The 24,440-nt window shown below is 36.9% G+C and overlaps 1 protein-coding gene across 2 annotated transcripts; it reads right to left on the reverse strand.

Moving 5' to 3' along the window:
- Positions 1-6,412: 6,412 nt before the first annotated feature.
- Positions 6,413-17,973, reverse strand: LOC116188018 (histone acetyltransferase GCN5). 2 transcript variants are annotated; one of them, XM_031517120.1, is made up of 13 exons: positions 17,253-17,973; positions 14,502-14,566; positions 14,245-14,325; positions 13,116-13,187; positions 12,366-12,534; positions 11,344-11,387; positions 10,814-10,913; positions 10,068-10,136; positions 9,810-9,864; positions 8,591-8,706; positions 8,371-8,464; positions 7,480-7,621; positions 6,413-7,126 (listed from the first exon to the last, which is right to left on the reverse strand). In XM_031517120.1, the coding sequence occupies exons 1-13, from the start codon at positions 17,868-17,870 to the stop codon at positions 7,057-7,059; spliced, it is 1,695 nt and encodes a 564-aa protein (XP_031372980.1). In that variant the 5' UTR covers positions 17,871-17,973; the 3' UTR covers positions 6,413-7,056. The 2 variants fall into 2 exon arrangements, with proteins under 2 accessions (XP_031372980.1, XP_031372979.1); XM_031517119.1 differs by having other exon boundaries at positions 8,591-8,709.
- Positions 17,974-24,440: the final 6,467 nt, after the last annotated feature.

Raw genomic sequence — 24,440 nt, forward strand, 5'->3', positions numbered from 1 at the left:
CCTGGAGGAGGAGCCATTGTCAACCTGGTCGAACCAGGGGAAATCCATGTTCCTGTATGTAGACATGAAATAATGGTTATGGCAAATTTATGTTTAAATCGACCACCACTGGTTCTTGGTAGAGATAATGGCCAATGACTAGCCCATAATCTCCTCGGGTTTTTAAAGTGGAGTTTATGTGCATAAAACAGGGTTTTTTATCGCAAGGAGGAACTCTCTTGCAATGCCTGTCGAAATATGCACACAACACAGAGGATACAGGATGATCGATGAGGGCACAGATATTATGGATATATGACGTATAAATACGATCCATACAGTCTGTTTCCCCGTCCTATATATCATTTTGTATTTTCTCAAGACTGTCGTCTTGCAACAGTTCAAATAGCCAATTGTGTAACCACTCTTGAGCAGATTCCATGGCCATTTCCTGCATAAGATGTATCAGTCTATCTTGTAAACACATTTATCGGAGATGAAATGGAATTTTATTTTGTTTCCAAGCCTGTGCGTCTCAATGCCAGATGCAGTGACAAGAAACGGTTTTAAAAGCTGGATGAATGGGGTTCCTAGTATGACCTTATGATTAAGGTTTTTTACCAGGAGGAATGATATTTTGTACCGGACTCTATTTTGTTCAACTTCTACCTCGCTCAATTTATACTGGATGTCGAGCTTAGTACCACTAACCGAAGAAAGTGATTCAGTTGTTTTTTCATAGAATCTGGCAGGAATGAGTTGTTCATTAATGCAGTTTTCATCTGCACCTGTGTCAAACAGAGCAGTTGCATTGATAAACAAATTATGGTTTATGACAAGCGTGATTTTGATCAACCATCTGTTAGGAGAAAGTTCTCCTATCATGGTTAGATTTTTATGCTGGTCCAGGGCCAGAGTCTCCTCTGGGTTTTTATCCTGTTTCATGAGGATTTGTCCAGAGCTTTCTGAGGGTTTTGCTGCCTCAGCAAATAGCTCTTCCAATCGTCCAATTATGGTAGAGTGCTGTTGTTGCTCAAACTTGAGACAGACAATTTCACTCTTCAAGTTATCGATTTCCTTTTGGGCATCAAACGAGGTTTTATGAGCTCGCTTCTGATCATGCCTTTTAAGGATTTCAGAGAGGTTGTAATTAGGGGTTTTGATCTCGCCTTCGAGAGTGCCCTGATTCAACTTCTCAAGATATTGTGTTCTTAACAGAGGGTTCTGGATTTGATCCGCTATCCCAAGCAGGAATTCCTGGTCTCTGGTTAAGACATTTATGGATTTTTCATCTGATGACCAGTCCAGTTCATCAGCCTGCAGACTCTCCTCACTGGCAGATGAGAAGTCCGTTTCAGAGTCAGAGGACTCTATCAACAGATTGCAGACTTGGTCTTTTATGTCATCATCAATTTCCAGTTGATGAATCTTTTTGCTGAGGTAACAATACCTCTGGGTATGGCCAGTTTTCCCGCACTTGAAACACTTAAAGGGGGAGTTGGATTTTCCCTTATCCTTATCAGTGGTCTGTGGTTTTGAGGGAATTCTAGACTTTTTATGGAAATGTTTGGGCTTATGTTTTCTGCTGCAGTCCCCACTGCAGGTTATGATTTTTTGGACCTTTTTGTCGACTTGAAAAGAGGGATCGAATTGCTGGCAAAAGCTGCCAAGCTCTTTCCTGGTCTGGGCCTTTTCAATTTTCAATTGCTTTTGGAGTTTGTGCTGAGTACACATTTGGATACCTTCTTTATGGATGAAGCTGATGAGCTCTCCATAATGAAGCTGATGAGCTCTCCATAACTCAGTTCTTTGTAAGGTATCTGGCCATAATTTATGGATTTGATTTCGTTTCGGACTTGTTCTCCTAACAAGGTTGGCAGACCTGCTAAGAATTTTTCTTTCCAAAACGGCTGGTTACAATCCTCCCTAGACATGACCCTAGTGAGGAAGGTATCTTTGTACTGTCTGAAATTAGACAGCCTTTTGCATTTTAGGTTTGACAGCAGCTCTAGGTTTTTGTCTTTGAGCTGAGAGGGGTCTCCTACGAAGTGTTGGGAGATGGCAAAGACTAGAGTTGCTACAGCGTCAGGGATGTCTTCGTTGTTAGCATCCCAGATGATCTCACCAGATTCATCTGTCTTGACGCTGGTCAGGATTTCATTATGTTGAAAGGGCGATAGGTAATTATCCCACCATCCTTTCAGTTGGCCGGTGAACCCTGCTATAAGCATGTGTGCTATGGCTGGGTCCGACAATCGGGTCTGGGTCTTGTAAGCATTTGACACCATCATCATTTGCTGCAAGACGCTTAGTATGTTGTATTCAGATTGCCTGTCTATGTTCCACTCATAGATGGCATTGGCACTGTACCTATTCTGGACAATATTGGGTTTTTCTTCCAAGACTAGGTCTGGTGCACCTATGGTAGTGTAGTAGGGTTTTTGGGGTTCCTTCCACACTAATGCATTTAAATCTCCATTTTTATCGATGGCGTTGACATTCGAGCCCTGAGACTCTTGTGCCTTGATTTTTGTTGCTCTTAATGGGGTTCCTGGCTCTATTCCTGTGAGGGGAGTGTCCAGGATGACCATTTTGGGCAAACTTGTGAATGTGGAATTTTCTTGGAGATTTATGGCTTTTATTCTTCTCTCCATCTCCTGCCTAAACTCCTGTCTCCTAGAAATAGGGATCTCATGGGGTTTAAAGGGAGGTTTTCTGAGAGGCTCTATGGGTGAAGGTCTTGATTGGTTTGGATGACTAGAGGTCCCTACCTGGTAGGCAACAGGCTTGGTGACTTCTTATTCTATCCTATCCAACTGGGAACCTATGGTGTGGAGACACTGGTTTGTGAAATTATTTTGTTCAAAGATGTTTTTAATATCTTTGGGCTCCAGTGAATCGTCCACTTTTACTTTGAAGGGAGAGGCCTTGACCTCTGCTTTTTGATGGATTATTTGGATGGTACCTAAAGGTGGGTGCGTTGACTCAACCGGGTCTGCGTTCGCGAGATCCCATTTTATGGTTTTCTGAGTTACACATACCATTCTTTTAGGTGCGAAATGATTTTCAAACCAATCCCAAAATAGGATATTATTGGAGGTTTTTAGCACGAATGCTGTCCAATCTGCCCTAATATGAGACTTGGTATATTCTTCAGAGAAAGACTCATGGAGCCATCTCCTTTTATGGTCATTATGGGGTGCTAGGAAGTCACTCCTTAGCTTATCGTAATCTATCTTAAATTCCTCAACCACTGTGTCTACCCTAGGGACAACCGACACAGACAGTGTTATCTGGGAATTTATTTCAGATATTTTTTGTCTAATTCTATCCTGAAAAGATCCTCTTTTGTAGACAGAATAATTATCGATTTTATGGCTGGAACCTACGCATGCATATGGAGGAATCGTTTTGAATAAACCCATATTTTGAAAGCAATAAACCTTCCAGTCTCTCAAACATTTATCAAGACTTTCTATACTTTTGCATATCAGTTCCCTATCCTTAGGGTATTCCATACCTATCCTAAATGAAAGCTCTACAGATCTATAGAACCATTAGCCTAGAAAGTAGTTCAAAGATGCTATACCGTACCAGATACTCCTACCCAGCTTCACTCAAGATCAAGATCGGATCTAAGACGTACCTTATTGGCAGAAATCCCACCTCACATAGTGTTTCCCTGCAGAGTATACTAAACATACCTTGTCCAACTGCTGTACCTGGATTTAACAATAATAGTAGACAGACAAACTCAGCAAGACTCTCTATCGATCTATCTCCTATCCCAACTGCTGTACCTAGACGAACGATAATGCAAAGGATAACTCTACTCCAGCCGATAACCTCCATCTACTTAGACGGTGTTCATAACACTACGGTGTCTTGCTGATATATATATATATATATATATATATAAATTAATTCGCATCTTGCATGGTAATATTTAATCAATTCGCTTATTGGAAAAAAATCAACACATATGATGTGAATAAAAGAAAAATAAAACAGAAACTTATGAATCGGGGTATATCTATCAATTGCGAATTAAAGACAATAATGTTATTGTGTTATAAAAATGCGAAAAACATCTACATATATATGTAACTGAAAAAACCTTCATATATATATATATATATATATAAATCAACTTTAGAGAGATAAAGGTGTAGGAAAAAATAAAGCAAATAGAAGAAATTTGTAAAATGAATTTTTACATCCACTATTTATAGGATATTTTGTACGTTGAATTTGAAAAAATATCTCATATATCAATGAGTTATTGTAATTATCGAGAAGATTTTTAATTTTTCAGGAATGCTCATAATTATATATCAATATATACAAATAATATGGGAATATATCTGAAAGTCGTTGAATATGGTACTAAAAATATAGAAAAAAAATTCATTTAACTGGAATTCAAAAGTCAAATACACGAATCTTCCAATTAAGAATTAAATTCTCCGAGTATTCCAAAAGCCGATTAACCATGACCTGAGGGTTTTGAAAAGGCGACGTCTCATAAGCGTTGCTCAACTTTTATATATTATAATAGATTGTCAACATAATAATTGTTATAGTTTTTATTAGGGGTAATCGGTTACAAGTACCCTGTATTTTTCACGATACCCGGACCCTACTCTGTAAAGGACAGGTTTCAAAATTTTGGAACCGGACCCTACCCTGTTGAATCTTGGAATCGGAACCTACCTGGAACCTGTATTACACTATAGGTTTTGGATATCCTGTTAGAACCTGTAAATTTTTTTCTCTAACTAAATAAAATCGAAAATATCACATACATAATCAATAATCACGCCAAATAGAATATCAACAAAGATTTAGATTAATTCACAACAAAAAAGTAATATGTCTCATCAATCCATCAACAAAATTAAACATCCATAATACGATCTCACAAAACAAAGTGCCTCTGTTCTAATTCATTAGAAGAGACAATAACTTTACTATTTCCTCTTTTTTTTAATAAATAACCGGTTTCGGATACCTTGTAGGCAGGAACCGGAACCGGAACCGATTTTTACCGGTTCTTGATTTTAATACCCGGAACCTACCATATTTTCAATACAAGCTACTCGGACCCTACTCTAATGGGTAGGTTCTGACCGGTTCCGAGTATACCCGATACCCATCCACACCCCTAGTTTTTATAGATCATGATTTAATTTAATTTTGTGGATGTGTAGATAACGTACTAACTCAGGAAATCTTCCATAATTATTCCCTGCCTAATTTTTTTATGAGCCTCATTCAGTTCTTTTTACTTTAAACTAGTCATGTGACCCGCATGTTGCATGGACATTTACATCTTTTATTTTTATTCGATATTGTTAAATTTACTAATTTTAAAATATATAAAAAGATAAGAAATAAGAAGAAAACAACGGGAGCAATTTCTTGAATTAATATGTATAAGTAAATTGTAAAAGTCTCCTTGAAATATCCTATAAATTATAATTATATTATGAAATTTTGAAAAAGATTGAAAAAAGTCTTAAAAGGATATAGTAACGGGTAGACTCAACGAGACGGTCAACCATGAGCAAAAACGGAGCCAGAATTTTCTTCCAACGAAGACAAAGTAATGGCTTAACCTATATAATACATTCCAACGGGGAAAATAATAGTTAAACATTCATATCATGGGGCAAAATCTTAAATATTTATAATTTTTAGAGACAAACATTGGAATTTGAAAATCCAGAGGGGACAATTGCCCCCTAAGCATTGATGTGGCTCCGTCCTTGACCATGAGCTTAGGGTTTGTCCAATACACGTATGTGGAAAGCTCTCATTACATGAATATGGGAGGATTCCGTGACGGTATGCTAAAATATTACATATACATATATATACATATATATATGTATGTATGTATGTATTATTGCTGTGCTCTCATGAAAGAAAATTTTATAGTGCACATCATCACGATAAAATATGGCACCTTGTTCCGGGAGTTCCAGAAATGAATGAGGTTGTTGTGAAAACCATAGTAAAGGTAGATGGGTTGGTTTCGCATTTATATGGTGCAAATGCGGTGTGTGATTCTAAAACGTGGTACGGTGGGTGCGGCGGGTTCTCGTAGTATCCCACCATATCCATGCCGCTTCGTCCCTGTTCTCTACTCACCTTAAGAATTTGTCAATTATCTTGGGTGAAATATATTTTGAATTTTGATCATTTTTACCCTATGCCTGATTGGGAACCTCTATTAACATCTGAAGCATATCACATCTATATCTCTCTTGGCAATTTTTAGATAATCCCTGCATCCTACATGATATGTCATGTAGAGAAAGTACGAGCAAAATTTTGCTAAGATATGCAGCAAATAAATCCTAAAGAACTTTATCAGTTCATAAGTGCAAATATACAGATACAATCCCAAAAGTGTTGAAAAACAGAAACATATAAAGGCAACTCATTGCCATACCGCATCGAAACATTTATTTAGGATGTCCCAAGCCCTAACTACGAGCTCTCCTCGTATAGAGTCGGTTTAAGACATGGCATGACATAACCATCTCTCTCTCTATCTATCTCCTTGGCCTTCCCCCGTAAACAAAGATTCGAAATGTATCTATAAAGCTGCATCTGGGCAACTGCACGGCCATCGAAAATGTTTCTATTGCTGTTGGGATAGTCAACCCCTTCAACCAAGTGCACGGAACTGACCCTCACTGACTCAAAACTTTCATACAGCCATACCAATACATTGCTACAGTAAGATTCATAGACATGCGATACAAGGAGAGTGTGTTCGGTTAAAGCATTAGTCGATACAAATGGAGCACAACCGTACAGCTATAATCAACAACAGCTCGAATATAACCCTCAACCATTTGGTCTATCCATCGGATGCGACTTCGACAAGGCTGACGACCAGCGAAATATAGTCTAGAAATAATGAAAATGCAATACCACCTATAGATATACAACATGATCACCGAATTGTGTAGGTACAAGGTTGACTATTTCTTCCTAGAGCTTTCAAGCCAATAATGATACAGTAACTATATCCTCCCACCATTGGTATAACTCACCATGTCGGCTCTACGACTGAATTTTACCGGTAGCCGATTGAAGACCTGACTGAACCTTGCTCTGGAAGTGTGCTTCCAGCCTGTGATTGAATTAGTTCATATCAATTCTAACACACGTAAAAAAGCGGGAAAAGTCCACACCTGTTTTCACATCAAAACAAAAAATTCATAGTAGAAAATTTCGAGCTCCCCGTGTTTCGAATACAGTCAACAAGGGTCCATTTCTCTAGGCTAGCTTTATGAGCCTTAAACAATTTCCAAGAAATTACTATCTCCTCAAATATATTCCACCAAGAAACCAATTGAGCAAATTCAACAAAAACTCATTAAGAAACACATGTTTGCAAAACATCTTAAGAAAAGGTTTTCCTTTTCATCTATCAAACGAAAAAGAGAAGAGAGACACAATGAAAAAGGAATCAGGGAAGCATGCCTTGTTGCGCATTTGTAGTAGATGGTCTCGGGAGAGTTGTAAGTCCGTGCATTAGCAAACATCCTCTTGACATCTGCTATGAACATCTCAAGCGTCACATAATACCGCTCTGACTCTACTCTCTTCGACATTGTTTTCAAATCTGCAAGAACCCCATTCCATAGGATAGATGAAAAACTCACTGGAAACATCACAAACTTGGAAGGAAGAGACTCATTCCATTTAGAGTTCTTCCAATTTCTAATCTGTGCATTCCACACAAAATAACTCATTTGTTGGTAAAAAGGTAAACAGATTCGTGGAACGAGTTTCTCACTGAAAGTTATTGTCTGTCTGTCAGTCATCGAATGTTAATATAACCCAAAAAGATCCAAAGATATATTACAAGATGCAGTGCCTACTTTTAACATTTCAACTACCTTAGAGCTGTCAACTTTCACTATTATGGTGCCGATAACAAATTATTTGCAAGAGAAATCAGGAATGGGTAACCAATATACTGCAGAAATTAAACATAGATGGTAACAATAGATTTTATAACTTTGAAAAAGGACTCGAGCAACCGTTGCACCAGTTCATGCAAACTGGCAAACTGGCCGGTTTCATCTATAGTCTAACAGGCTGGAGTGCACAGATGAGCAGTGCACTTTAGCTTCTGGATCAACGAATCTTTTATTTGTTTGAATTGTTGAAGTAACAAAGTTAAATTATTTTTTTGTAACATGAATTTGAGTTTATATTTAGTTTTAGAGATTATTGGTTTCCTATTACTATATTATTTAAAAAACCAATTGGATCCATTGAGCCCAAGGTTGAACCATTGAATACTTGGGGGCAATAGGCATGAACTACAATAACAAGATGATGGAGATAAAATCGTTGAGAACTTACCCATAGGATCTTTAATGATGTCATAATAGTCAGGAACATCACGACGATCTACTGGCTCCCTGAACGGCCAAGCATCAACGTGGTCATGCATTGACTGTATTCATCAAATATGATTCAAAAAATCAATAAAGATAGGATAACTACCCAATCATTCAAATAAGATTTAAGAATAAGGATTTTTTTTTAATGGTAGAAACAGAAATAAATCTAATTCACTTGCCTTGAGAAGCGAGCGCATGAAAGCAGTTAAGCGCTTCTGGTTAAGGGCACCCTCTCCGGAAGAACTTAAGGATCTGAACCTTGAATAACCCCATTGATCAGGAGTCCACCCAGCGTCTCCTAAAACCAAATGGACTCAAAGGAACTATAAGAACAATATTACACATCGTGATCTTGCAGCTAATCTAGCCGTAAGAATGAGGGATTTAACCAACCCATGCAAGCAATGCAAAAGGATGACATATGCACAGTAATAAATCGAACTCTCCTTTTTACATGACATCATATTTCACAGCAAGCAGCCACCACTTGACAATGCTACAGAGAAGGCTGGCAGTGGGTGCCTTGCTTCTGAGCCAGATCAGCCAGTGCCAGCACCCTTCCCTGGCTTTGATAAAGGATTCTTTGTCCTCAATGTCGGCCATGCAAGCCATGAACGAGTGTCACAACTCACAAGCCCCCAATTAAGATTCCCTGGCCTTGACCGAGGGAAGAGAAGCCTCAATCAAGGATGGCTTTGGTCGAGGCTTCTTGCCCCCGTTAAAGCTAGAAAAGCCCTGTCGGCCACGGTCAATGCCTTCATTTGCAAGCCCAGCCACCTGTGACAGGTCTATGGCCAATAGGGACAACAAGCAAAGCTGGAGGAGTAGGAGAGCTAGTACTTGGGGCTACCAAAAAGTATTTATATAAATTTTCTGAATATTTCTTAACTGATACCTTGAAATTTGACATAGATCTACAACAATCTTGTACCAAACAAAGAAACGAGAAGGTAATATTCCCATGAATTAAAAGAAAACGCATACAAAAAATGCAATGAAAACATTCCAATAATTTAAGATGATAATCCATCTAGACAGGCAGATAACCTGGCAACCTTTTTAGCTATAATGCACCAAAACCCCTAATATTACCTCCTGAGCTGTATCAAAACAGCATCTCAGAAATTCACCCAAGTCATACTGCCTATACTGCAACCCAATTTTTTAGCCTTTTTGACTCATATCTAACCTAGTACTACTCCTCCAAGCTCTCTAACCTCCCTTAGGATACAGCTTGGAAGACTTTTTAGTGCTACATCACATGAGCAAAATTGTTTTGTGAAAACTCTGGAAGGGCGTAAAATTGATTCAAACTATAATTCCCACTTAACCATCCATACTCCACTCTGTCATACTCTTACTAAGAAATGGGAAGTTATTCAAAGCTAAATAACTTACTCAAGCCTTTGATATCCTCTACTTTGAGTGATTCCTGCAGAATCCCAGCATCATTCTGGAAAAGGAGAGAATCATAATTTACGATGAGCATATAATATTTCCTAGAATAATACTCAATGAAATGATCCACAACCAAAAACAGGCATAAGCTAAAATACCACAAAGATTGAAGAATAGCACCTAAGTATGATTCAGTGCCCTTTAATACAAGGGGGGAAAAAAGCTGCTTGAACTTCAAGAAATGTCGAAAATCTATACCTTCTTAACTTCAATTCCAGAATATACATAGTGGCAGTTAGAGAATTCCCTTATTTTTTCATCAATCACCTAGCAAGGAAAAAGATTGTATTCTGTTAGGTAATGATATTTAAAGACATGGACATCCAAACAAAAAAATCTATGAATAAATATTCATCCCCGAGAGGTAATATCCAGATTCTTGGATTGGCACAAAAACTTTATGGGTTGGCATATATATGAGTAATTTGAATTCAATTACAGGGCCAAGCATAGTTTGGGTAAACTCAATAAATAGGCATATGGAACGTAAAGTTGTTTTGGTGGGAAAAAAAAAAAACAAGTCTTTGGTTGACTCTAGTCTAGCCACAGAGAGATGACGTCAATGTCTTTCAGTTATAGCCAAGTTTTCCATTCAGTAGCTTCTTAGTCAAAATATACAAAGCCAGAGATCATAAATTCATTATCTTACCCCCAACCTATGAAAACAAAACAGCACCCGCTTTTTTGGGAAATATGAAGGTACAAAACTTCAAAAAATGCTCGCATATATCCACATCCCAATCTATATCATAAATTGAGTCAGGACGGGAACTTATCTGGACCCCAATAAGTTTCAACTTATCTAAGACCTGAAGTGTTTTTAAGGTAGCTAAGTCCCATCCAAATCAATAGGAATATTTGAATCATCAATATGACTTGAAATGAATTATGATGGAATAAGTTAGACAGAATGCACAAATTAGCAGACATTATGCACTTCTTGCCTGCCTTTGACGCCGAATCATAGTTGATAAATCAGTATATGGAAGTTTGGGATCAATCTTGCATTCCATTAGAATTCCCCCATCATAGTCTTTGATATAGCTGCAAATTGTTAACAGAGATGTGTCAAATGATACCTCCACACAATTTTGGATTTCTCCTAGAGAGGGATGATTTCATTAAAACCACATGATAACCATGAATTAAAAACACAAATGTTAGAAACAAATTATTCTGAGGCAGACCAATGAACAATGACAAAAGCAAAAACGAATAATTGAAGATTTCCAAGAATTAGTATGACGCGAGTTTCTTTTCCTATCATTATATATTGTGACACCTTGCTGATGTGATGGTGGAGTTGCAAAGAATTGGTCCGTTCAATAATACTTTTGGTTAAGAGAAAAGATCTTTCTTGATTTTTCTTTAGCATGAAACAATAAATCGAGACCTCTTAAGCGAATCATCATTCGAATATGGAGCAAAAATAGCTATTGCAAACTCAATAAGCTATTAGAGCTATGAGCAATACCCTTGCCATCTTTCTTTTTCCAGGTGAATCTCCTTTGTGAAACCCTGCAAGGTTATTTAAGAGTTTCAGTCAACCATCTAAACAACGAAGAATGACCTTGATAAAGAGTTAAGACAACTCAAGATAGTTAAAAAAGAAGAATTGACTGAAAGATTAGCCAAAGCAGTGGGTAAGAAGATATTCCAAATTTAGAAAACAAACTTCAGAGTTCACATTACCTTTTCTTTCTTTTTGCGAAACAATTCCAATAATTCATTGTTGTCAAACTTTTATGAGCATAGATAATTATTTTCATAACTGACTTCATAAATACTTCATCTTTCATAAAAAAAAAAACTAGGTGTTCAAAGCCATTTCTAGAGGACATTTCTATACAATCAAGTAGGAGAGTTTGTGTGGATACGCTAAGACCCATAAAAATTAAAGTAAGTTATTCCTCTCCACAGAAGCACTTATAATAGTTTTGGCCAACCCAAGAAAATTTCTAATTAGCAAACCCAGAGAAACAAAAAGTCATATGCCCTTAAATCGTTCAAGCATGGCAATTTGACCTCTCAAAACTATTTCAACTCTCACTGTTGCTACATGTTCATTTGACCATCTAGCCAAAGTACCTCTCCATTCTTTATTCCTACTTAGTAAAAATTCAACCCCCTTTCAGTGTGGCTATTACCAAAGCCATATGAAGTCTTAACCTGAGAAAACATTCTTCTTTTCTTCTCCTTGTCTTAGTGGGTTTTCTTAGTTGACAGGAAACAACCTTTTATTAATAGGTAATAGGTAACACAGTAAATTATCACCTATATCCCAAAAAAAAAAAAAGTTTACTCAAGATTTCTTTGTTTCTGGACTTTCCCTTTTATCCTCTGCTATGGGTTACTCTATAGTGTATCCATGCTTTCTTTTCAACAGATTAGCACTTAAAATGAGCATTAACATAGAGTAAAACTGTAAAACTAACAAAGTCACATATTAAAAAAAGAATACCAAAATAAAAATCCAGGCAAGATTAGATACTGAACCTGCTTGATGAAGTAACCGACTGCATTATTATCAGCATAAGTCAGAAAATGAGTTAGACCATCAACGTCACGGGCATGCTGTTTTAAGTGGTTCATCAACCTTGTTCCGTAACCTTTTACTTGCTCATCTGCTGTGATAGCACAAAATGCTATCTCTCCAAACTTTTGACTATTAATTGCAGTAAGTAACAAAGAGTCAGTAAGAGGAAAATGAATACATGAAAAAATGAACCAACAATTTTGTATTCCCTTAATAGAAAATCGAGAGAGAGAGAGAGAGAGAGCCAGATAAAAACTAAGTTTCTTAATCAAGTTACACTTTTCAGCCTTTTAAATCTGCAAAGCATACAATAATTATTCTAGCATTAAGAGAACTAAAGACATGCAAATCAAGTTCATCACTCTAGTTCCAGAAAATTTTTCTATCGCTAAGTTTAGAACTCTAGCAAAATTTTGTATGATTGAAGCTATAATTCCAGATTTTCTCTACACCAGCATGACAAGAAAAACAATTGCTTTGGCTTATATACACATGAAACATCATGTTCAGATGATATATGAGAGGCAAATAAAAATATGTAACAGGAATTGTCTGTAACTGCATATCTTCTCAAATGTAGATTCAAAATTACATACATACTTAAAAACAACTGGCATCATCACAATGCACTCATAAAAAAGAAAATTAGAACAAACTCAACAAAGTCAGACTGGTTTCAAAGTTGAATGGACTATGAAAATGAGCTTCACCTGGGATATGGACGATATGTGATACCACCAACAACATGATTACGTCTAATTACCATCACTGACTTGTGGCTTCTGTAAAAACACAAAATTGAGGAATAAAGGGAGATTTAAAGAAGATGAAAGTTAACAAAAGCAATAGCAGACTTGTGTAGTTATGGGCATAACCACCCGAGGCATTATGCCAAGTGAGGAACTGGTAAAAGAATAAATTACTTACTTCTAGTAAGTTACTTCTAATATATATGTATGTAAAATGGTGTTGAAGAGATAGTAATGAAACCAAAAAATTAACTTAGAGAAGTCCTATGATTGAAAGACACAACGAAACCAGGAATTTCTTGCATTTACCAAAAAAAAAAAATTGACACGACTAAAAAATTCCTAGCAATTAAACAGACAAACCTTTACCTAATGTTCTGAAGGCCTAATAAATTTTAACTATAAACCAACATCATCATCATCCAAATTCCCATCCCATCCACAATAAGATTTATAGCCCCCAGTCTATTCCTCTATTCCTGTCGAAACAGCTTTCTCCTCATCAATATCAACTAGTATCAACCTTGAAGCAGCTCCACTTGATTAAAGTAAAGTGAGGTGTTCCTAGTTCCAGACTGAAGTTGATGAGGACAAATCACTTTGAAGGAAATGGAGGAGGAGGTTGAGGACTATATTCCAGCGATGGAGGAAATCAGAGACGAGAGTCTGGATGATGATGACGTGGTTGATGATGAGTAGGCTCTCATAACTCTAGGAGTTAGGTTGTAATAGCTAACAATTCAAGACAGGTTTTTGACAACTAAGAAATTTACGGGCTAGTTTTTGATAGCCACAAATCCATGGATGTTTTATAGCATCCATGGATGTTTTATAGCTTTTCCATTTCCATGAGCTCATAACATTAACAGTTTTCATTGGTTTTGGTCTAACCTTTTCAAAGTTAATTTTGTTTTCCCTAAGATACTTTCTGGACAATTCTAGACACATATCTTAGAGATAGAGAGTAATTGTTATATTAAAAATTGCACCTCACATCGATTCAGAAAGCCTCAATAACTCAAGGGTGCTTACAGCTTCTAAAAACAGTCATAATGAGCAAATATTAGTTATGCAATGTCAATGATCTTACCTATCCATAACAAGACGAACAATATATTCTTTTGGCATGTTGGGAAGTTGCCTGCCAAATATATTCTTCAATCCTATTAGCCTATCACCCAAAAGATAAATTTGAAGGAAAAATTAGGTGGTCTCTTTGGTATATGACAAGAAAATAGTATTACAAGGATTCCGCTAGGTATTTCTAATCATAATCACCACTTGCATGGATGTTCATTAAGAAACATTTAGATGCATAGGAAAATAAAAGAGAACAGAAGGAAATACCAAATCATATGCTCGTCCACACCATCATTTGAATAGCATGCGAACTTGAGTTTTCCCGCTTCCTCCTGCAAAATTTAGATGTAAAATCCTTCAGAGCTGACTGAAACAAAAATTAACACGTGATAACTTGTTAAAGTCAACGATGTGATCTTTCTATGGTTCTAGGCTTTCTCATCATGCCCCTTTTTGAAAATTTTCCAACGCAGAAAATGTTTTAGGGAGGAGGCACTAATCACTGTACTGGAAACTATTTGCAGGTGAGGAACTTAAAAAGGAAATGATTTTACGTTGACAATAGGCGAAGATGTGGCAACATGTAAATGGGTTTAAGTCCAAAAATTATAGGCTTAAGCTAACGCTGTTGAGACTCTGAATAACTATTAGAAATTTTAATATATTGCTTATCAACTGTCTTTTCCTAAGCAAACAGAAGGACGAGGCAAAAAGACAAACAAGTGGTGTCATGCACAAAATTTGTCAAATGAAAGTGAATGAGAGGTCCATCAGCTATACGAAAATTCTGACCAACTGGTTGTAAGTTAGTTCTGGGTGACATTTATATAGTTTGGAAACCTATATTTGAACTCATCATAGTGCATGTCCTTTTCCTGCAGAGGAAACAGCTTTCAAAAGACAATATTATGGATACAACTTCTTCCCTTCTGAATCAGAATCAGATAGATTCATATTGGGAAAAGGTAGGCCTCTCGACTACTCGTTCTGAAAGTGAAACAACTACAATAGATATATTCCTTTTGTATATCAGAAACTCATTCCAGCTATTTTGTTTTCAAGATTTGGGACTTCCATTTAAGAAAGTTACGGCATCATTATTTATATTTTCAAAACTTTCAGCAAGTACAATTCCATTAGTTCTACCAAAGAAAAATGAGATTAAGGGCTAGGTTTTCTCTTTCTTTCATTATTTATTTATTTATTTTATGGCAAAGGTTCGTTCCATGGACCAAGTGTTCCATGTTAACGATGAACAGGTTTTCTCGGAAGACAATCACACTTGTCGATCTCCTCCAAAGGTCCTTAAAGCCTGGTTTGGCAGTGCCGGAGCTAATAGTTTGTCCATAGAATTGGGCATTCTCACTTGTCAAACAATATACATTTTATTGGTTTATAAAAGCAAGCCCCCTATTCATCAAATATACCAACAAAATAGCTATACCTATAAGAAAGGTCTAATGAATCCACTGCAAGACATGGTAGAATGACGAATTGCTAAAAGAGGTGCAGCCATTTAGCAGATAAATAATTGTCTACATCAAAATCCCCTAACTATCTTGTTTAACCTTACCTACCCTATTCTCACAGACCCTACAACAAACAAGACCTCTAGTTGCCCTTAGTTGCTCCTGATTGTTAAGGTACTTTCTGGACGTTAATCACACCTGAAAGAACTCCGATGAGAAGAAAAAAGAAGGCGTTAATACTTATAATCTTCTAATATGCTTGGCAAATCAGTACCTGAAAGTGCTAAATCTAAAACAAAATGCATACTAAGTGTTTGCCAATACTATCGCGAACCTGCATGAAATGAACAAAGAAATTTGACACTATGCAAAGTTTAATATATTTCAAAAATATTGATCCGAAATAAACAAACAATATTTGTTATTGTGCAAAAAAAAAACTGACAGTTAGTCAGAGGAGTGACAGAACATGGTTATCTAAAGCGTATTGATCTTCAAGTCAGTTTTCATGTTGAAGAATTCTTTATGAAAGTGAAAAGGCGGGGAAGCTGTGGGATTACAAGTATAGGCAATGCTAGAAATGAGTGTTTCAATATTTTGTTTATGTTGCATGACTATTGAATCAGTTTTAGCAAGCAGCACGGCTACAAATTTAGTTTTTGGAGAAGAGCGGCGTCAAATAAATCTTCCCAAAGAGCAGGGTGCTTCAGCAGCAGGTGAGTATGTGCTTATAGTGCATCAGCAGCTCTGCTAGATGGACTTTACAGAGACTAGACCTTTCCACAGCATGCCATCAGGGGCAACAACTCTCTCGGACAAAGACAGGATGCTAGTAATCAGTTGATGAAACTGTTACAATACATTCATCGGCCTAGAGGAGCAAGCAGTAAACAAGAAGGCACTAGGGGTGCTAATGTGGATCAAGATCACTCAAAACAGAGTTTGAGAGCCAATTGTATCCTTTCCTAGTCATGAATTGAAGACCCTTTAATAAAGCAGCTCATGAGAGCACCAAAATCCTCGTTATTTCATTGTTCACCACAAGATGCAAGAAGCTCCCACCAGCTTTATAATAAACCACAAAAATATGAACGTCCGACATCAAAAATATCTGAGTGAGCTGCAAACTTCATATGAGTAGTACTCTAGAAAAGCTCGGAAATGCATGTTCATCAGATAACCGAGACCGTCGTGAATCTCAAACTTCATGAACATAAACCAACCACCCCAGCTCCAAAAAGATTCAATGTCAATGCATTTCCTCCTTTTAATGAGTAATTCTATCTAATCTCAACAAGCTAAAAATGACCAATGAATCTCAAACTTCATGAACATAAACCAACCACCCCAGCTCCAAAAAGATTCAATGTCAACGCATCTCCTCCTTTTAATGAGTAATTCTATCTAATCTAAACAAGCTAAAAATGACCAATCACGAATCCCGAAAGCTATACAATCAATTGAAAATTTGGCCAATTTCAGTTATCTTCTTCTTCAAATTTCTTAGCAGCAGCAGAAGATTAATCTGATAATTTTAACTGCCAATTACCTCTCTCTTCAAACACTCCTCTCTGGCACTATAAGCTCCACTGGTCTGTATATTCTCGGTGAATACATTCACGTCATCATCCTTGGCCCCAATTCCGGGGCCCGAGCTCGCAGCAGCAGCAGCAGCTTGCCCAGCCGGAGCTGCTCCAGCGGCAGAACCGCCGTCCTTCGCACCATCCTCCTTCTCGAGCTTCACCGCAGGGTTCTCTGACTTGATCTTCGGGTTCCGCCCCGAGGCTGCAGCGCTCTCGAGCCGAGCGACGGTGAACGTGCGGATGGAGGACCCGCCGTTGTTGTCGTTGTCGAAGTCCTCCTCGTCGTCGTCCATGGCGGCGTCCACATCCGACTCCGAGTCCGAGTCGCCAACGCCGCCGCGGGCGGAGATGCTCTCGAGGTCGTCGTTGGAGGTAAGGGCGCCGTCCCGGGTGTCGGCGGAGATGGAGGAGGGGGGAAAGGGTGGGGCATGGTCCTCGGAGGCGGCGGCGTTGGCGGCGGAGAGCTTGCGCTTGAGGTGGATGGAGGATGTGGCGGAGGCGGAGGCGGCGGAGTGGGAAGGGGAAGGGGTCTGGGAGCTGCGGGAGCGGTTCTGGGCGGCCAGGTGAGCAGAGTGCGTGTCCATTTCGGACGATTCCGGTCGCCGGCGAGCCAGTGCTAGTCGAGACTCAGTGAGTCGAGAGAGCCATTTCACTCTGTCGGAATGGCCATTTCGCAGAAAAATTTCTCGTCGTAATGGGTTTCAAGGTTTTTTCACTTGAAACGTCATCGTTTCAGCACAGTTTCATGAAATCCGGCGGCGCACAAAGTGGGTAACCATTCCAAAAACGCTTCGGTGACCTCAAGGGGATTCGAATCCGAAATCGAGTGCAAACTTACGCGCACCTTAATCACTAAGTCAAAAACCTCTTGAATTTTATTTTTTTTACTTTCGTACTACTTGACTAGTGTAATAATCTGCACGTTGTAGCGGATGAATTTTAGAAAACAATTACAACATTAAACTTACAAATCAAATTACATGAACTCGAACCCACTATAGCCTCTTTTGCGTTATTAGTTTTGTAGCGCATCCTCCAACTACGATTCGACTTATTCTTGTTGTCTCATATTATAACACCCCATGCTATAAATTATAAGATATTATTGAGTCAATGAAAATAACTTTATTCCGTAAATAGACATAAATTGATAATTGGGTAAAATTAGGGTAGTATAAAAAGAAGTAGTAAATAAATTATAGTCGATAGATTTTTTTTTTCGATAAGTTGATCGATAGATATTTATATTAGTATGAGTCTTGCTTATATAATATTATATCGGTTTATTAAAAAAGTTCTATCGAAGTTATTTCATCTTAAAGTTTGTTCAAATGTTTATTAAGTCAAATTATTCGAGCCATTGTTTTTTCATAAAAATTTTAGTAAATTTCATTTCCGAAATTCATAGTTTGTTTTCCTTATTGAATATGAAAATGCAAAAAAAAAAATCCATCACACTCAAACGTGCATTTCTTTGATTCTATAAGCATAAAAGAATATATCAATCAATAATTTTATCTTTAGAAAATTTCATCATAAAATTTTTCAAGAATGCAGTTAATTTAGTACATTCTTTGTATGTTCATCACCCCAATTTTACTAAAAAATAAATTTAGGAGATACACTAGAGTTAGAGAAATATGAGCTGAAAATTAAGGGATCAATTATCACCAAATTTAAATGCTAAAAAAAAAAAGATGAATCTCCTTGGAACTCTTATCAACTAACGAGAGTTACTTTAGAAAATAATGAGAGTTATTTTTAAAAAGAAAAATGTAATTATCGTAAGAATTTGCCATTAATAAGATTTTTTTTCTCTAAAACATGGTAACAAATTTTTATAGAGTCAATATTGATCCAAAAAATTAACATAGACAGATTTCTCATATTATAAGGAAGTTACAACACTTGATGGCCCGTAATTTCGTTGCACGGTTTGAGAGCTATCGCTCCCGAAGTTTCTGACTTATGAGTGAAAACTAAATTTCCACCACATTTTTTTAACTTGTTTACTTGCTTTTTGGCTTAAAACTTGATCCTAAGTAGTAGTTCTATAACCACCAAGAGCACTAGAATCGGGGGTTTGAGCAATGAGAACGAGTGTTTCAAATTCGACTAGGAGACAAAAGAAGTAAAAAGGAGGGAGAAGATCAAAAGGGACAATTTTTATGTAAAGAATTGATGTTGACAATGACCAAAATGATATGACTAAGAATAAATTGATGTGACCAAGGACCATATTGATATAACTAAGGAGAAAATTCAATGATTAAATTGATGTGATCAAGAACGAAATTGATGTGACTAAAGATGAAATTGATGTGACCAATGATCAAATTGATGTAACTTCTTCTTAAAAACTCGATTGATGTAACTTGCATGAATCAGAAACGAAATTCTCACTTTACTCATTAATTTCATGCTAAAATCATTCTTGAATAAATCCAAGTTATATTAAATTTAAAACTATTTTTATGTTTCTCAAATAGATCTCCACCAATGTTTTTATGTATAATTCAAATTAAATCCAATATCAATATCTATATCTATATTTAGGGCTGGCAATATTTCACACGACACGATAACACGATACGAATACGACACAGAGTTAAACGGGTTTGAGTTTGATATTTTTGATAATCGGTCTAAACGGATCCAACCCGTTTAAACACTGTTAATAAGCGTGTCTTATCGGATTGAACCCGTGTAACCCGATTATACACGATTAAACGTGTTTATTTAGACATGTTTAATTGTGTTACTATAATCATGTAACCCGTTAACCCGTTTATGTATTTGGATTTATCAAAATATCCTTATATAATTATAACTTCCTAAATCCCTAACCTAATTTCCTTTCCTTTTTTACACTCAATCCAACACAGCACAACTGCACTTCTACTTCTACTTCTACTTCTCTACTACCCTCCATCGGATCTTATCTACGATTTGATTTCCTTCTTCTCATCCATCAATGGCGAAGTTTTGCTTCTTCGATCTCATTGCTCTCCTCTCTGTGCACCTCGCATTGTCCGCAGATCCGTCTCAGATCTCACCCTCCTTGCTCCCAAGCTCGTCGTCGGCTCCACTCCCACTATCTCCCCTTTGAAGCCCATTGCTTCAATGGCTCCCGCTCCAGCCAATGCGCCTCATGGCTCGATCTCATCCTCGCCGTCACTGCCTCCCTCGGATGCGGCTCCCGCCTCTTCCCCGTCCACATCCCTCTCCCCTCCATCTCAATCTCCGTGTTAACGTGTTTGGGTAAACGAGTTAATTGGATAAATATGTTGTATTAATGTATCCGGGTAACTGAATTGATCGGACAAATAAGTTGTGTTAACGTGTCCAGATAACGTTTATAATCACGTAGTGTATACGTGTACCTATTATGACACGTTTCGATAAAACGGGTTTAAACGTGTCTAAACGAGTTGACACGGATATAAACATGTCGTGTATGGGTTTTCAAAACCTGACCCGTTTAATAATCGTGTCGTGTCTAAACGGGTTCATCCCTATCTATATCTATTAGTAAAATTGGCTCCCACAAACATTTAATGGGGTTATAGTTAATAGGGTTAGAATTGTCAATTTACTTCATCTATTAATAATTTTTGTAAAAATTTCTCATGTTTTTAAATTTTGAAAAAGATACAAAAAAGGAGTTTATATGTTTTCGTTATTGACATATTTGCAAAATCATATTTTGATTATTGAATTCATATATCCTTACTCTATATATATAGTATTACTATTTAATATATATATATATATAAGAGTAAACTCCTGCAAACTAATATAATCTAGAAAATTGTTAATCAAGAAGTAATAATAAATGCAAAATTCGCTTTTGAGATAGAATCCAATCCAATATATATATATATATAACAATTTACTCTAATATTTTTAATACAAATGACAATGCATAATATCATAAATATGACAACTTTAAATTTTCTAACTAATATAATCTAAAAATTAATAATTAAGAACTGATAAAGGTAGAAATCGTTTTCTAGATAGAATTCAATTCAATATGTAGATTAATATATATATATATAAATATATATAATTCATCTAAAATTTTTTTATATAAATGACCATGCATAATTTCATAAATATAAGAAATTTAGATTAGTATTGTTCAAATTATCAACATAACAATTTATCAATTAAATGACTTAAAAAGCAAGTTTAGTTTGAAAAAATATGAATAAATGATTAATTTATTTTTATTAATAAGAAATGTTCGGGATCACAAGTGTTGGAGGATCCTCCAAGGCGCTATCCGCGTTCTGCTATTCCGTCAGCATCCTCGCTCTAAACCTCATCCAATAACGGCGTGGAGCTAGTAGGCTAGCCCCCTTTTTCCCGTTTACCTTTAAAAAAGAAAAATTCGAGAAAACAACAAATCAATATACGGAAACGTCATGGGAATGCAGGAGAAAAGTCTTCTCGAAGTATTGGTATGATTCCCCTGGTGTGGTCTCATTTGTTTGGGAAAAAGTGGCGATTCCTTCAAAGTAGTCCCACTAAGTTTCATCACATAGCTTATGTGACCTTGAACGGATCTCGATCATAGTGAGTCGCATCTCACTTTATCTTGCCCCACCATGTTCCAAACATCCAAGCCTTTGAAAGGCATGGTACTCATATTCAATTCGAGAAAATCATCTCGTTTGTCTCCATTTTCATCGGTCATCCCACCATGAGAGATGACTTTATTATCCGAGTCATCTCTCGGGATTTAGGTCACATGTGGCCATGATAGATTTAACGGCTAAGGAATCTAATACCTGAGGTTTTATTTGGAAACCATGTCATGTGAAAGAGGTGATGGAAAGATGTCGCATTCATACAATGTATAGTGATCCTCTATTCTCCACCTAGACATTCATATCTACCCAAAAAAATAGGAAGATACAAAGAAAAGAATTATCTATTATCTACCCCTTACACTAGTATGTGATTTTAAACAAGCACATGCAAAGGCACACAATTGAAGAATATGCGAATGATGGGCTTACAGTTTTCTACAATTAGGTGCTACTTATAAGTGTAGGTCACCGACCCGTAGTTTTCAGTCGTCCCAAAGCGGGAGACATCAGACTTTTCAAGTCGAGCGGAGTCATTCAGGACCGTTTCCGATGAGAACCCTCACACGGGCATAGCCATACTAATCCTCCATGTCTAATCCTAGTGGGATTCTTAACATCGTTTCGGGGTTGATTGGATCATTTGGTATGTGGTGTGAATTTAAAAATGCGCACTAAAAGGGTTAGGCAAACAAAGTTAGAATTTTTTAGAAAATGAGGATTCTAGGCTCAAGCCCTCTTGTTGATCCCCGATGGAATCGCCAGGTTGTCGCGCAGTGCGTAGATTTTAGGCCTCCACTGCCTACTTCGGGTTTTCTATTAGTACACATGGTTTGGGACCCAATTCGAGATTGAAATCGCCACTACACCGTTTAATTTGGCCGGTGAGCCACCTAAAGTCACCTACAGAGTCAGGAAATTAATAGCCTCAAGATTTTAGGTTTGACTCTCTTTCTAACCGGAATGAATCCGGAGGCTTTGTTACGAGATTAGATGCCGACAAGCCAATATTTCGCCATTTTGGTATCCTTTGGGCTCCTAATAGCTCTAACACTATTTATTCGTTAAAGTCAAGTTATTTAATCATAGCGTTAGGTCTACATTTGCGAATGTACAAGAAAATTAAAAAATGAATATAGACTCCGCACGATACGCGTGCTTATACAATTATAAAGTCCGACTCAAAATGGGTCAGACATTCGAACCAAGAATGAGTAAAACGGGTACCTTTAGACTGATCAGACATAAACCATACATTCAGGCCAACATTCGTACAATGGATCGAGTGGGTCTAGAATTGGGCCTAAGGCCCAAAAGAAAAAAATGGACATAGGGCCCTTAACCTAAAAAAATCCTATATCTACTTATTTTATTCACAGTTTTTCCATTTTATTCATATGGCTATGTTTGCATGGATTAGTCGATTAATCCCCAACATTCAAAAAGAGTGCTCATAAGCTCTCAAGGAATATTTGACCTTCAATTTAAATCCATGAACTCAATCGGTTGGTTGATTACCTTTAATCCCCGGTATATATGATTATTCATTTTCACACAAGAAACCAAATTATTAATCCAATTAAGTCGAATGGTTGACTTTAATCTGGTTTAGGGAACTCTGGGTCCTAATGACCCGCTCTCAAAGTCACAAGCACCTTCCTAAAAGTCTATGACACCCTCATTGTATCTAATTACTCCTAGCTCGTGTAATTAATCAAATATACATGAATATTACAAATTAAAATATAATTTCACTGTTGACCGATTTTGACTCAAGTGAACACACATAAATTTTGCCGACACTCATAAATGTGATTATCCACATTAATCAAGCCTAAATACATTCAATTAGACTCAATTGGAATCCAATTCCTAAGGACGAAACACTACGCAAGTCAGTTACACCTACATTGGTCTAATTATTCCTAATTAGACTCTAATTAAGCGAAATTGGAACCCTAATCCACTCAGCCCGACATATCATTCATTCATTCATGATCTTCATACATCAATTGAAGCACAAATTGAAAGAAATGGCCACAATTGTGCCTAATTACACACAGGGAATGAATAATCAACATAATTAACACCTAATTGGATCCAATCGACCCCTAATTCCCCCAATTAAAAATCGGATCAATTCATAAAAAAATTCCCAGCATGCTTAAAAGGTCGATTTTGGGTTAATTACAGCTAATTAGACCTAATTAAGTAAGGTTTCAAGCAATAGGAAGCTAATTACACGCAATTAGGCCCAATCAAACGACAAATCATCAAAATGACTCGTCTAATCCTATTTTACAAAAAATTTCAGAATGTTACAAAGTCCAATTTCATGCTAATTTCACCTAATTAAGCTAATTCAAACATAATCGCACGTAGTCAAGTTTGTAATTAGTCCGATTATACACAAATCCAGTCAAATTACACCTAATTGATCCCGAATTAGACCTAATTAGCGCAGGACCAGAATGTCAACACGAGTAATTAAGCAAGATTAGACCCAACTAGATCTTAAGTAGCACATACATAGACTAATTAAAACTAATTATTCACAAA

This window comes from Punica granatum, chromosome 8 (genome assembly GCF_007655135.1).
Source record: "Punica granatum isolate Tunisia-2019 chromosome 8, ASM765513v2, whole genome shotgun sequence".
Taxonomy (NCBI): Eukaryota; Viridiplantae; Streptophyta; class Magnoliopsida; order Myrtales; family Lythraceae; genus Punica; species Punica granatum.